General features: G+C 40.5%; 1 protein-coding gene across 1 annotated transcript in view; it reads right to left on the bottom strand.

Moving 5' to 3' along the window:
* The window catches only part of eif3hb (eukaryotic translation initiation factor 3, subunit H, b), a 166,158-nt gene that overhangs the window by 122,540 nt on the left and 28,712 nt on the right, over positions 1 to 14,906 (bottom strand). Inside the window, exon 2 of the mRNA XM_073038438.1 lies at positions 8,158 to 8,314. Coding sequence (XP_072894539.1) covers positions 8,158 to 8,314 — 157 coding nt within the window. The remainder of the gene's footprint in view (positions 1 to 8,157; positions 8,315 to 14,906) is intronic.

The raw sequence follows: 14,906 nt of genomic DNA, 5'->3' as shown, positions 1-14,906 counted from the left end.
TTCATTAAGTACCTCTGCTATCTCCTCCAGTTCCATACATATGTTCCACTGTCACACTTGATTGGTTCTATTCTCTCACGTCTTATCCTGTAAGATATCCTCTCAGAGATTCTAAGATCAATGATACATGACACAAGATGCCATTAAACAAAATTAGAGAACATGGAGTTGTGGTGTATGTTCTGGTTTGGATTAAGGATTGGTTAAAAGTCAAAACAATAGGAGTATACAGCTCACAGGTAGCAAGCAGGCTGTAACAGTTCTGGGGCCCCAACTATTCAATGGCATACATGAGGAGACTGGGTGTAATTCATCCATTTGTTAATGATGAAATCTGGGTGTGAGCGGAATACCAAGAGGCTCAAAGGGGATATTGACAAGCTAAGTGTATGGGCAAACACATAGCACTGATACATAATGTGGAAAAATGCAAGTTCATCCATTTTGTGGGAAAATCAGTGTTTCCTATCAGTTGAGAGACTAAAAAGGTTTGATGTTCAATAGGTCCTGGATGTCCCTGTACATGAATCAAAGAGCTAACATGCTGCACCTGCAATAAGCAGGTCAGAAGGCAACCTGCCCATTGGCACTTATTGCACAAAGGATTTGAGCACAAGGGTGAAAATGTGTCTCATTGAAACCACATACGGTTGTTTCGGATTATAATGCAAATTGGTTTAAGCAAATACTGAAATAGAGAAAGTACAACAGTCATCATTACTACTGATGAAAAAAAGACTTCTGTCATCTCCTAATCTACCAGAGGATGCCTGGGTGCAGTTTATAGTTAGAAATTGTCCAGCAACAGTGTCTTGTGCCAATTAAACGAACTAGTGGCCCAAATAAACAAACGGAATCCCGGCTATCTTCTTGATTAGGTTTTGTTCTTTAAGTATGTTCCAAATAGGTGGCTGCCCCAATTAACCAAAATCCATATTTACGTATCTTATTTTTCCCTAATTGACTCAATAGGCTTGCTCTACTTCTTGGTTTATTTGTAGAGACAACAGACAACCTGTAGGTGGCACTGTACTCAAACAAGTCACCAGATTCAAGAAAACTGGCAATACACTTTCAGAAGGCTGTGCCACTAAAGTTGAAGTTCCCTTGCTGCTGTGCACAAAATTAAAAACAATATGCTACTGCTACAAGCAGCAAGTACTTCTTGACGCAGTTCTGAACAACAAAATTAAACAAGGTTACCTATAATTAGAAATTCGGAAAGCAGTAAATGTAGCGAAGTCTGACAAAAAAGAGAAAATCTGAAGACAGTTCTTAGCAAATTAAGACAGATTACTGATCAAAGGTACTCATACACATTATCTAAAGCAGAAAATAATTTCAAATTCATAAAATATATTTTGTTTCTTAAATTATAGGGCAGAAGGCAACACGTTAGCATAGTGGTGAGCAAAATCTTTACAGAACAGACAACCCAGAATCAGGATCAGGTTTAATATCATCAGCATACGTTGCGAAATGTGCCGTTTTTGCCGCACAGTACATTGCAATACATAACAAAAAAACTGAATTATAATTGTTAAATTACCTGGTGTAAAACATGTTTTTTCCATAGAAATGAAAGAAACAAGTGATTCAAAGATTCAAAGTACATTTACTATAAAGCAGAGGGAGAGAGAAAACATTTGAATGGAGGGACCTTCCTTGGGGACCAGCAAGCGATAGGCTGGTAGACGGCAAGGAACACCCTCTCGCCTCGATGATTTTAATCTTCCTTGGCGCTTCAATTGGCGAGATCAGAAAGAAATGGAGTGATTATGGCGTCTCCAGGCTTCCTGGCCTAGAGGTCACACCCTTCACTCAAAACCTCACGGAACACCCTTGGAGACAGCAGAGCGCCAGATTGCTCAATCGATCCAAAAACACACCACCAAAATGTCAACCACAGGCTCCAAAAGTAGCAGAACTATATTTGAATGAAAAAGTGAGGAAGTTGTTTCATGAACCGTCTGGAGGATGTCGCCCTTATTTGCATTGCTCTCTGGCGCCATCTTATTCCAGCGGATCAGATGTCCAAAACAAGTTGTTCATTGTCAGACAACTGAAAACTGTCCATAAAGCAAAATAAGAGAAACAAGAGATTTTGCAGGCTTTGGAAATCTTGAGCAATACGCAATATGCTGGAGGAACTGAAATTCTCAAGAATGCCATTTTCACTGTTCATTTGTGTTCACCCATTCCCCAAAACAGCGCGGAATAGGCCTTTCCATTCGAGCTGTGATACCCAGCAATCCCAGATTTAACCCTCACCTAATCACAGGGCAGTTTACAATGACCAATTAACCCACCAACCAGTACATCTTTGGACTATGGGAGGAAACCAGAAAATCTGGAGGAAACTCGCACAATCACACAAATGTGATTGCACAAATGTACAAACTCCTTACAGGAAGTGGCAGGAATTGCACTCTGGTCATCTGTAGTGAAAAGTGTGCTAACCCTAAGCTACAGTGTCACCCCAAAAGCTATGAAAAACACTAATACAAATGTTTGAACAATGTAAAATGCCATTTTTAAAACATACACAAATAGAACGGCAGCAGGTCAGAAAGCAAGAGAAACAGAGTTAACCTTCAGGCAAGTTCATCCAGACCGGAAAAATTGAGAAAACAATTGTGCTTTAAGTCAGTGGTCCCCCAGCACCAGGCCGCAAAGCATGTGCTACCGGGCTACAAGGAAACGATATTATTTGACGGTATGAAACAATGTGAGTCAGTTGCACCTTTCCTCATTCCCGGTCACATCCACTGTTGAACCTGATGATACTAAGCTGGGTGGCAGTGTGACATGTGATGAGGATGTTAGGAGAATTCAGGGTGACTTGCATAGGCTGGGTGAGTGGGCAGATACTTGGCAGATGACGTTTAATGTGAATAAGTGTGAGGTTATCCACTTTGGGAGTAAGAACAGGAAGGCAGATTATTATCTGAACGGTGTAGAGTTAGGTAAGGGAGAAATACAAAGAGATCTAGGAGTACTTGTTCATCAGTCACTGAAGGTGAATAAGCAAGTGCAGCAGGCAGTGAAGAAGGCTAATGGAATGTTGGCCTTTATTACAAAGGGAATTGAGTACAAGAGCAAGGAAATCCTTTTGCATTTGTACAGGGCCCTGGTGAGACCACACCTGGAGTATTGTGTACAGTTTTGGTCTCCAGGGTTAAGGAAGGACATCCTAGCTGTAGAGGAAGTGCAGCGTAGATTCACAAGGTTAATTCCTGGGATGTCCGGACTGTCTTATGCAGAGAGGTTAGAGAGACTGGGTTTGTACACGCTGGAATTAAGGAGATTGAGAGGGGATCTGATTGCAACATATAAGGTTATTAAGGGATTGGACAAGATAGAGGCAGGAAATATGTTCCAGAGGCTGGGAGAGTCCAGTACCAGAGGGCATGGTTTAAGAATAAGGGGTAGGTCATTTAGGACAGAGTTAAGGAAAAACTTCTTCTCCCAGAGAGTTGTGGGGGTGTGGAATGCACTGCCTCAGAAGGCAGTGGAGGCCAATTCTCTGGATGCTTTCAAGAAGGAGCTAGATAGGTATCTTATGGATAGGGGAATCAAGGGATATGGGGACAAGGCAGGAACCGGGTATTGATAGTAGATGATCAACGATGATCTCAGAACGGCGGTGCAGGCTCGAAGGGCCGAATGGTCTACTTCTGCACCTATTGTCTATTGAACGCACACGAGGTCATCAGTCGGTCTTAACCTACAACTACACGATGAGTAAAAAAAACGTCGCTTGAGAGTTTCTTTGGAAGAGGTGGTAGGGGACATAAAAGGCCTAACGATGATAACGCAGAGACAGCTGAAGCTGAGACTGCAAAAAATACTTCCTTCAACAGAAAATACGATGAGTCGTACATAAAGTATGACTTTAATGCAACCAGTGACTCGCATGCTCCAAGCACCGTGTGTGATATATGGAGACAACCTGTCTAATGAGGCAATGAAGCCCTCAAAACTGCTTCGGCACCTTGAGTCCAAGCACCCTGCACTTAAAGACAAACCCGTTGAGTTTGTTTGAGTGGTAAGAACATGAGCAAGCAGGATAGAAGCAAGTGCTGAGAGCTACCACCTCCACAAATGCTGCTTCTCTGAGAGCGTACTTAGTGGCTAGCCATATTGCTAAGGCTAAGAAGCCTTTCACTGTCGGTGAAGAATTGATTCTGCCTGCTGCCAAGGACATGTGCTATGAACTGTTGGGAGAAGCTGCAGCTAACAAGATGGCACAGGTTTCTCTTTCAGCTACCACAACTTCAAGGAGATTCAATGACATAGCGGAAGACATCGAAGCACAGCTGTTGGAACAGCTTAACGAGTCACCATGGTATGGTATCCAGGTCGACGAGTCTACCGATGTCGACAACAAGGCAATACTGCTAGTTTATGTGCGATATATATTTCAAGACGATGTGCACGAGGATATGTTGTGTGCACTGCCGCTGCCAACTACAGACAGACAGAATTGATCCCGAGGGAAACTGGGTTTCATTACAGTCGCACCAACCAAGAATAGTATAGAAATATAGCAATATAAAACCATAAATAATTAAATAATGATGACTAAATTATTCCAAGTGGAAATAAGTCCAGGATCAGCCTACTGGCTCAGGGTGTCTGACACTCCGAGGGAGGAGTTGTAAAGTTTGATGGCCACAGGCAGGAATGCCTTGCTATGACGCTCAGCGTTGCATCTCGGTGGAATGATTTTCTGGCTGAACGTACTCCTGTGCCTAACCAGTACATTATGGAGTGGATGGGAGACATTGTCCAGATGGCACGAAACTTGGACAGCATCCTCTTTTCAGACACCACCGTCACAGAGTCCAGTTCCACCCCCACAACATCACTGGGGCAGCACTATTCAAGTTTTTGAATGAGTACAGGTCAGGCAAACTGTACTGGTCATTCACTGGTCATGGACTGGAATATGCACAGATGGCACTGCAGCTATGACTGGACGGCTGTCTGGTTTCACTACCCGAGTCAAAGAGGTTGCTCCTGAATGCCAGTCTACACACTGTGTCAGTCACAGGGAAATGCTGGCTAGTCGAAAAATGTCACCTTATCTTAACAGTGTATTGAGTGACGTTGTTGAAGTTATCAATCGCATCAAAGCAAAAGCCCTTAACTCACGTCTGTTTGAGCAGCTTTGCGAGGAAATGGATGCAGAGCACAAACGCCTTCTCTTACTCACTGAGGTCAGGTGGCTATCGAGGGGGAGAGCCCTGGCCAGGGTTTTTGAGTTAAGAGAGCCGCTACGGCTTTCTTTGAGAGAAAAAGTCACCACTGGCAGCGCATTTCAGTGTCAAGGAGTGGATAGCAAAACTCGCTTATCTGTGTGACATCTTCAACCTGCTCAATGAACTTAATTTGTCACTTCCGGGGAGAATGACAACTGTCTTCAAGTTGGCAGATAAAGTGTCTGCTTTCAAAGCCAAACTGGAACAGTGGGGATGGCGAGTGGACAGGGGCATATCTGACATGTTCCCAACATTAGCTGGGATTTTGGAAGAGACTGAGGTTGCACCGTCCTTCTCACAGCTGGTGCGCGATCACCTATCTTCGCTGTCGACAGAATTCAAGCATTATTTCCCAACTGCAAATGACCCAAGACGTGCAAAGGAATGGGTCCGTGACTGTGAATGACCCCGGTGCATCATCCATGTTGGTGCAGGAAGAAGATCAACTCTTCGAGCTTGCAAATTACGGTGGGCTGAAAAGTATGTTTGACATAACGTCTCTGCTGGCGTTCTGGATCAAAGTCAAGGTTGAATATCCTGAGATAGCTACGAAAGCACTGAAAGCATTGCTTCCATTTCCAACATCATATCTCTGCAAGGCAGGGTTTCCTGCAATGAATGCAATGAAAACTAAATTGTGGAATAGACTGGACATAAGGAACCCCCTTTGAGCATTGCTGTCTCCCATCACCCCTTGATGTGACCGTCTTGTTGCAGGGAAACAAGCCCACTGATTTAGCGATATTGGTGTGTTGCAATGATTTTATATGTTCATACGAAGAAAATATGCGCTGTGTGTTTAATATCCAAACGTTACTTAAAATGTTATGATGCTATTAATTTATAAGTGACTTATAATTGACTTATCACTATATTAATGCGAGGAAAATATGCACTGTGTGTTTAATAATAAACTCGTTAGATAAACCCTTTTAGAAAAAGTGTATTAGCCACTTATAAGTGACTTATAGTTGACTTAACACCTATATTCCAGACGTGATTAACACCTCCCTCCCCCCTGTCGGCCGGTCCACAAGAATATTGTCAATATTAAACCGGTCTGCGGTGCAATAAAGGTTGGCAACCCCTGCTTTAAGTTATAGAGGAACCATCTAAGATAGGGTGCAGCTCGAACATCTGGAAACATGGTTCACTGTCTCAAAACAAGGGGTTCATTGCTCAGGACCAAGATGCACATAACTTTCTTCACTCCGCTTATGGTAAAACTTTGGAATTCAAAATAGGTGTAGCCGGTTACATTCCAGTGAAAGAATTTTAGATACTATAAGGAATGAGATAGAGGCTTATTACAAGAAAATAGAACTAAAATAAAAGATCGGTCGTGATTTTATTGAATCCTACAAGCACAGAGGCCAAGTATCGCAGCACTCATATCTCATGGTTTGTCTCAAAGGACGAGCAAGAGAGCAAGACTGTGGCATATCAAAATGTTGGGCAACCAGCAGTTTTTGGTGACTGCAGATCACAGTCTCTCTTTGGGTGCTTTGCTATTGCTTGCTGGGTGGTGGGTGCTGACAATTTTTGCTGAAATGGGTGGGGGGGGAAGAGGTTGATGTGTTGCTGCTTGTGTGGGGGGAGGGGCTTTGGGGTTCCAACATTTGTCTGTCATTCATTCTTTTTGATTTCTTTTTTTAATAGAGATGTCAGTGAAACTGAGTAGTTCAGGTTTCATCCTGAATAAATTCTGATAATAAACTGAAATATTTGAACCATATGAACCTTTTGAAAGTTTCTACATACCTCAGTTTTAAACAAATGCCTTACTAACAATGTCCCCTTATTCAAGTTTTGCTCACTAGTTAAACATAACATTTATTCTATCATGCCCCAGACAAGATCACCCTTCATTCTTCTAAACTCCAAAGAAAATAATCTATTTTCTTTATCAGGGAGGGAGGGAGGGAAGGAGGGAAGGAGGGAAGGAGGGAAGGAGGGAAGGAGGGAAGGAGGGAAGGAGGGAAGGAGGGAAGGAGGGAAGGAGGGAAGGAGGGAAGGAGGGAAGGAAGGAAGGAAGGAAGGAAGGAAGGAAGGAAGAAAGGAAGGAAGGATACTTTATTCATCCCCATGCGGAAATTCAACTTTTTTTCCAATGTCCCATACACTTGTTGTAGCAAAACTAATTACATACAATACTTAACTCAGTAAAGAATATGATATGCATCTAAATCACTATCTCAAAAAGCATTAATAATAGCTTTTAAAAAGTTCTTAAGTCCTGGCGGTAGAATTGTAAAGCCTAATGGCATTGGGGAGTATTGACCTCTTCATCCTGTCTGAGGAGCATTGCATCGATAGTAACCTGTCGCTGAAACTGCTTCTCTGTCTCTGGATGGTGCTATGTAGAGGATGTAGAGGATTTAAAGAGTGCCGTTGTTCAGTACAAACATCATGTGGCTTGGCAATAATAAAAGAACAAATCCAGCATGTTCCATTTCAGAAAATACTAACATTTTCAACTGCATTGGCTAAAAGCATATGTATTTTCTTTATTCAGAGATACAGTGTGGAACACGTCCTTCCAGCCCAACGAACTCCGCTGCCCAGCAACCTACTTGCCTGATTGCAGGACAATTTACAATGACCAATTAATCTAATAACCGGTACATTTTTGGACTGTAGGAGGAAACTGGGGCACCTGGAGGAAACCCATGCAGTTAGGGAGAATGTACAAATACCTTGCAAATGGTGCCAATAATGAACTCCAACACCTTGAAACTATAATAGCACGTGCTAACTGCTACGATATCATATTATGCTGTGTAATGTACAGTTAAGCTATGACATTTGGAACTCCAACTACAAGACACCAACCAGGATACTCACTCACCAGCTTGAAGTGGAATATTCAAAGAAAACACCATTCACAACATACCTTCATCAAAGTCGGCATCTTCCTCTGTATGTTGAGGGAACGGGAAACAGTTGGTGATTTCAAGCCGATCATCAACCACAAGTCCTAGAAGTACTCCTTGGACCACTTCGTTGCCCTGCCCTTCCTCCTGGAAATGTTTGATGATCTTCAGGACAACCTACAATAGAAACAATGAGGTGACAGTGAAAAGAAGGGCATTTGTTTCCTTCAATTTAACACACTCAACAAAGGACGTGTTGGCACTGAGGAGGGTCCAGAGGAGGGACACGAGAACGATCACACAGATGGAAGAGTTAACATGTGAGGAAAGTTTGAAGGCTATGGGCCTGTACTCACTGGAGTTTAGAAGAAAGGTTGGGGGGGGGGGGGGGGGAATCTTGTTGAAACCTATCAAATATTGAAAGGCCTAGAGTGGATGTGGAGAGGATGTTTCTTATAGTGTGAGAGTCTAGGACTAGAGGACAAAGCTTCAGAACAATGGGATGCCCATTAGAACAGAGACAAGGAGAAATTTCTTTAGCCACAGCAAAGTGAATCTGTGGAATTCATTGCCATAAATGGTTGTGGAGGTCAAATCATTCGGTATATTTATAGCAGAGGTTAATAGGCTCTTGATTAGAAAGGGCATCAAAGGTTACAGGGAAAAACCTGTAGAATAGCCAGGACTGAATGACAAAGTAGACTCACTGGGCTGAATGGACTGATTCTGTTCCTACGTCTTATGATCTTAGAATTACGAACACACAGACCATCTTAAATCCCCTACAAAAAGATTTGTAAAATAGTTTTCTTAAACTTTGTGGTAAAGGCTCTACAATTGCATTGTCAGTGAGTTCCCAGATTTAGCATGGAAGATAAAGAATCCATGATAATTTCCAAGCCATGTTAAATGCAGATGAAATTAAACTTGCAGGCAGTGTCCTTACAACATGCCTGCTGCCATTATCCCTTCAGATCCAATTTGCTGTAGTTTTGAGAAGTTCTGTCAAAGACAACTTATCTAGTTCCACTCCACATCTTACTGATGAATTACATTGTAGCTACAGTCTGCAGGGAATGAACATTCATGATGACGAAGGATCAACTTTTGACTCATCAGTTGAGAGTGGCAAAGGTTTCCTGTCTCACACTTCACATCAGAATCAGAACCAGGTTTAATATCTCCAGGATATGTCATGAAATTTTGTTTTACAGCAGCAGTACATTGTAATACATAGTAATAAAAACTATAAATTACAATTAGCAAATACATTTTAAAAAATTAACTTGGTAGCAGTGCAAGAAGAAAGGGAATAATACTGAGGAAGCGTTCATGGGTTTATGCAGTCTGCCGTCTTTGGTGGAGCTGACTTGTCCATAGAACCAGTCATTCCCAGAGATGGTAATGGAAGAGACAAGATCCTTCAAATCTGCCAAATCAAGTTCTGCTTTACCACACTGAGAAATAGCTCTCCCAGCGTAGGCACAGGACCAGACAGGCACAGTTTATGAGGATGATATCACAAGGTCAAATGAGCTGTGTAGAGACTTCAGAGTCAGAATCATAAAGTCCTAGAAAGTACAGCACAGAAACAGGCCCATCAGCCCACCTAGTCCATGTGGAACTATTTAAACTGCCTACTCCCAAATACCTGCACCAGGACCATTGCTCTCTACACACCTACCTATCCAAACTTCTTTTCAACATTGAAATCAAGCTCGCATGCACCACTTGTGATGGCAGCTCATTCCACACTGTCATGACCATCTAGTGAAGAAGTTCCCCTCATATTCTTCTTAAACTTTCCCCCATCCTCATCACATTCTACAGGGGTTGTATTGAGAGTATCCTGAGCAGCTGCATCACTGCCTGGTTCGGAAATTGCACCATCTCAGATCACAAGACCCTGCAGTGGATAGTGAGGTCAGCTGAGAAGATCATCGGGGTCTCTCTTCCCGCCATCATGGACATTTACACTACACGCTGCATCCGCAAAGCAAACAGCATTATGAAGGACCCCACGCACCCCTCATCCCTCCTGCCATCTGAAAAAAGGCACCGAAGCATTCGGGCTCTCACAACCAGACTAGGTAACAGTTTCTTCCCCCAAGCTATCAGACTCCTCAATACCCGAAGCCTGGACTGACACCTTGCCCTATTGTCCTGTTTATTATTTATTGTAACACCTGCACTGTTTTGTGCACTTTATGCAGTCCTGGATAGGTCTGTAGTCTAGTGTAGTTTTTTTCTGTGTTGGTTTTTACGTAGTTCAGTCTAGTTTTTGTACTGTGTCATGTAACATCATGGTCCTGAAAAAATGTTGTCTCATTTTTACAATGTACTGTACCAGCAGTTATGGTCGAAATGACAATAAAAAGTGACTTGACTTGACCTTTCACCCTTAACCTATGATCTCGGGGGACGTCACGTGATGACATAGGATCGAGACGCTGGAACCCAGCTCTCCCGTAAAAATTCAGTAAATTAATGTTTAAGTGAAGAAAAGTTACTCAATACTTTCTAAAAGTTACTTATAAACTACTCCGGATTGTTTCAAGTTATGCCTCACAAACAGAAGATGAAGAAAACTACTACCGTGAAGACAACGCAAGTTGGAACAGAATCAAGGCCCACTTCTGCCAAAGAACCGTGGGCTCAGGTACATTTTACCACCGGCGATACAGAACAGGAAACTGCGGCAACATCGACCATTTCTAAAGAAAAAGACCAACGAGAACTGCGCAAACGTGAAGGAAGGAGCATGCGCAAACGAGAGCAACCAGAACTACAAATCCCAGTTACGATTGAAACTGAAAGTGAAAGTGAATCTGAGGTAGATTCAGATTTTCTGGAAAAATCAGATGAAGATGGAGGTAAAAGTTTTTCTGGAAATATAGAAAAGACTTTGATGCAAATAATGCGTAAATTAGAAAAATTAAACGCATTAAAAGTAATCAAAAAAATGGAAAAGAGAATTATAGATTTGGAAACTACAACGGAAGACATGGTTGAAAGAATGAATAAAATGGAAGATGATATTACTGCCTGGACATCAGAAAGAAAACAATTGTTGGAAAAAATTGATAAAGCTTGAAAACTTTAGTAGACGAAACAATATTAAAATTGTTGGACTTAAAGAAGATATAGAAGAAGATCCAATAAATTTTTTTCAAAAATGGATCCCTGAAAAATTGGAAATGGAAGGAGAAACTCTAATTGAAATTGAAAGGGCTCATAGAGCCTTAAGGTCAAGACCTCAAGCTGATCAAAATCCACGATCAATTTTGATAAAATGCATAAGATACCAAGATAAAGAAAACATCCTGAAGGCGGCTGCCCAATGTGCCAAAAAGAGAAACGGGCCATTGATGATAGCAGGGAAGGCAGTTCTTTTCTATCCTGTTATAACCTTATAAAGTTATAACCTTTTGAAGAGAAAGAAGGAATTTAACCCAGCGAAAAAAGTTTTATGGGAAAAGGATTATAAATTTATAATGTGTCACCCAGCAACACTGATAATTTTTTTGGAGGATGGAAAAAGAAGATTTTTTACCGATTATCAAGAAGCGGAGGAGTTCGCAGAAAAACTCCCAACTATTCACTAATTACACATAGAGATTTCCAAGCGTAATGGATTAAAGATGAAGACAGAGACAGTGAATGGAAGTGATGGACATTTAAGGATGATACGGGGAGAAAAGCAAAATTTCAGAAATACTAATTGAGAATAGTATTTTTTTCTTCATATATATATATATACTTTTTTATGTTGCGGGGGGGCTGGGGAGCTTTGGATCGATTACTGCGGGATTCACGTGTGTAATCATGGCGATTGCCATGACACGTACAACAGAGGGGGGTAATGTTGTGTTATTTTTTCACAACATTAGTAGGGGGGTATTTTGTTTTTTTATATACTCTATTTTTCTTCTATCTTTCTGCCTGGATGATCGGTGGGGACACACATAGCAACATGGCGAATTTTAAAAAGATTTCCCAAGATACCACGAAAGTTGAAAGATTAGGTATTATTATAGTTTGGAGTAACATAATTAAAAATAATGACTAATTTACTGAATTTTTTTAAGTTTTAATGTTAAGATAGATAGATACTTTATTCATCCCCATGGGGAAATTCAACTTTTTTCCAATGTCCCATACACTTGTTGTAGCAAAACTGATTACATACAATACTTAACTCAGTAAAAAAAAAATGATATGCATCTAAATCACTATCTCAAAAAGCATTAATAATAGCTTTTAAAAAGTTCTTAAGTCCTGGCGGTAGAATTGTAAAGCCTAATGGCATTGGGGAGTATTGACCTCTTCATCCTGTCTGAGGAGCATTGCATCGATAGTAACCTATAGTAATCGATAGTAATGGGCTTAATGGACCGGTGAAAAGAAAAAGAATTTTAACATACATTTAAAAAAATGAAAATAGATATAGCTTTTTTACAAGAAACACATTTAACAGAGGTAGAACATCAGAAATTATAAAGAGACTGGGTTGGAAATGTTATTGCGAGGTCTCAAGATGGCGCTCATGGAGTAAACCGCATCTAGGCTTTGCTCCAAACCTTTTACGTTTTTTTAACCTACAAACACCCCTTAAACTTATTTTAAAGGGGTCTAAACATATAGAATTTTTTTAAAAACTATTTGAATTACTCTCAACCCGCTGAAATGTCTAGAGCAAAAGAACCGAAACAGACGAAAGAACCGTTAACTTTAGAAGTTGTTGTGAAGTTTATAGACGCTAGATTTGATGAATTGGAGAAAAAATTACTTGGAAGATTCGCACAGTATGACAATCGTTTGAGATCACTCGAAGAAAAGTTCCTGACCCTTTCACGGGAATCAAATGAACAACATGCAAGCATTTTGGTTCTTGAAGAAGCTGCTCGTAAGAAGGATCGTATAATCGAAAAAATGCAACAAGAGCAAACTTCGACGATCCAACAGATGGATCGCTATAAAGCTAAAATTACTGATTTGGAAAATCGTTCTCGAAGACAAAATCTTCGGTTAATTGGAATCCCGGAAAAATTTGAAAGCGGTGATCTGACCGTTTTCTTCTCCAAATTTCTAGTGGATGTCCTGGGCGAAGAAGTCCTGGATAACCCCCCATTAATCGATCGGGCTCACAGAGTCTCTAGATATCGGGCAGATTCAAGTCTGAAACCACGGCACATAATTCTCAGGATCCATTATCCTCACATCAAAGAACGACTGATTCGTGCGGCTCGTAAAAAAGGTATGATAACCTATCAAAATTTTAATTTTCGTATTCTGGAGGACTATAGCCCCGAAGTACTACGGGCTAGGCTGGCTTTCAGATCGGTTATGTCGAATTTTCACCAGAAAGGCTACAAGCAAGCGTTGCTGTTTCCAGCACACCTGAGAGTCACCCTTCAAGATGGATCTTTTCGGCTGTTTAAATCGCCAGCGGATGCTCAAGATTTCCTGGAACAATGACATTTGATCGGGCTGATCAATGTAATCTAGCCTATAGATTTGGATCTGTTATAGATTGACGTTTGGGTTCTTTTTTGATACGGTTCATATGTATTTCTTATATACGATTAAAGCTCTCTTTTTTCTACCGGGTTTATTCCGATTTCATATTTTTATATATTACTAACCGATTAATGTTGAAGATGACCTATTAGGGTTATTTTTTTTTATTTTTTTTAAATCGATATACGCTCTTTTTTTACATTTTTAGCATTTGAATATTAAGATTTGGAAGAATAAAATGGCGTTTCTTCTTCCCGACAGACTCCAGTGTCTGTAGCGTCATAACTGTTTTGATCTGTTCGAAAGTGTTAAACCTTCATTTATTGTTTTAATTTTTTTAACCCTTTTGATAATATACATTTATAACACTAATTTTATATTTTAATTTTTCCTATATCAACCCTTTTTTTATAATGTGGGTTGTTTGTATTTTTTTTAACTTTGTTACGTCTGAGTTGCCGTCTTGAGACAAGGGGGTAATTTTAGTATTAGATCGCTCGCTTGCCTCTGTTTGGCTTTTTTCCTGGGGTTTTGAGGGTGGTGGGAGGGAGATTTTTCTTTTTTTTCTTTTTTCTGCTTGCTTTTTGCTTAGTTTTACTTCATGGGCTTATATGAAACTACTAAAATGGCTGCGGTGCTGTGACTTCCGGCTTCCCTTTGAACTTACTTCCCCCTTCCGAGTTCATGAGTTCACTTTTCTTTTAAACCTATATGTTAACTGTAATATGTATTGTCAATATGGATAAGACTATTAACTTTGTTTCTTGGAATACTAATGGTCTAAATCATCCGATTAAACGGAAAAAAGTATTCAAAGTATTCCATAGAATGAATGCGAATGTTATTTTTGTACAAGAGACTCATGTTAGGAAGGTGGATAGTCAGAGGTTGTTTAGGTTTTGGAAGGGCCAACAGTATCACTCAAATTCGCAAGCCAAAGTGAGAGGTGTTTCTATTTTTATAGACTCATCAACTGCTTTTATACATTATGAAACAATTTCAGACCCGCAAGGTAGATTTTTGCTTATTACTGGGTTGCTTTTTAATCAAAAAGTTGTTTTAGTTAATGTTTATGCTCCAAATACTGACTGTCCTGAATTTTTTAAATGTTTATTTACATCCTTTCCTAATTTGAATCAATACAGATTGATAATGGGCGGGGATTTTAATTGTTGTTTAAACCCTTTGATGGATAGATCCAAACCCATTCAAACTTTTCCGAACAAATCGGCTTCTCTTATTAATTCTT

This window comes from Hemitrygon akajei, chromosome 1 (assembly GCF_048418815.1).
Source record: "Hemitrygon akajei chromosome 1, sHemAka1.3, whole genome shotgun sequence".
NCBI lineage: Eukaryota > Metazoa > Chordata > Chondrichthyes > Myliobatiformes > Dasyatidae > Hemitrygon > Hemitrygon akajei.
The sequence above is the reverse complement of the archived record's forward strand: the minus strand, read 5'-3'. Positions and strand labels throughout refer to the sequence as shown.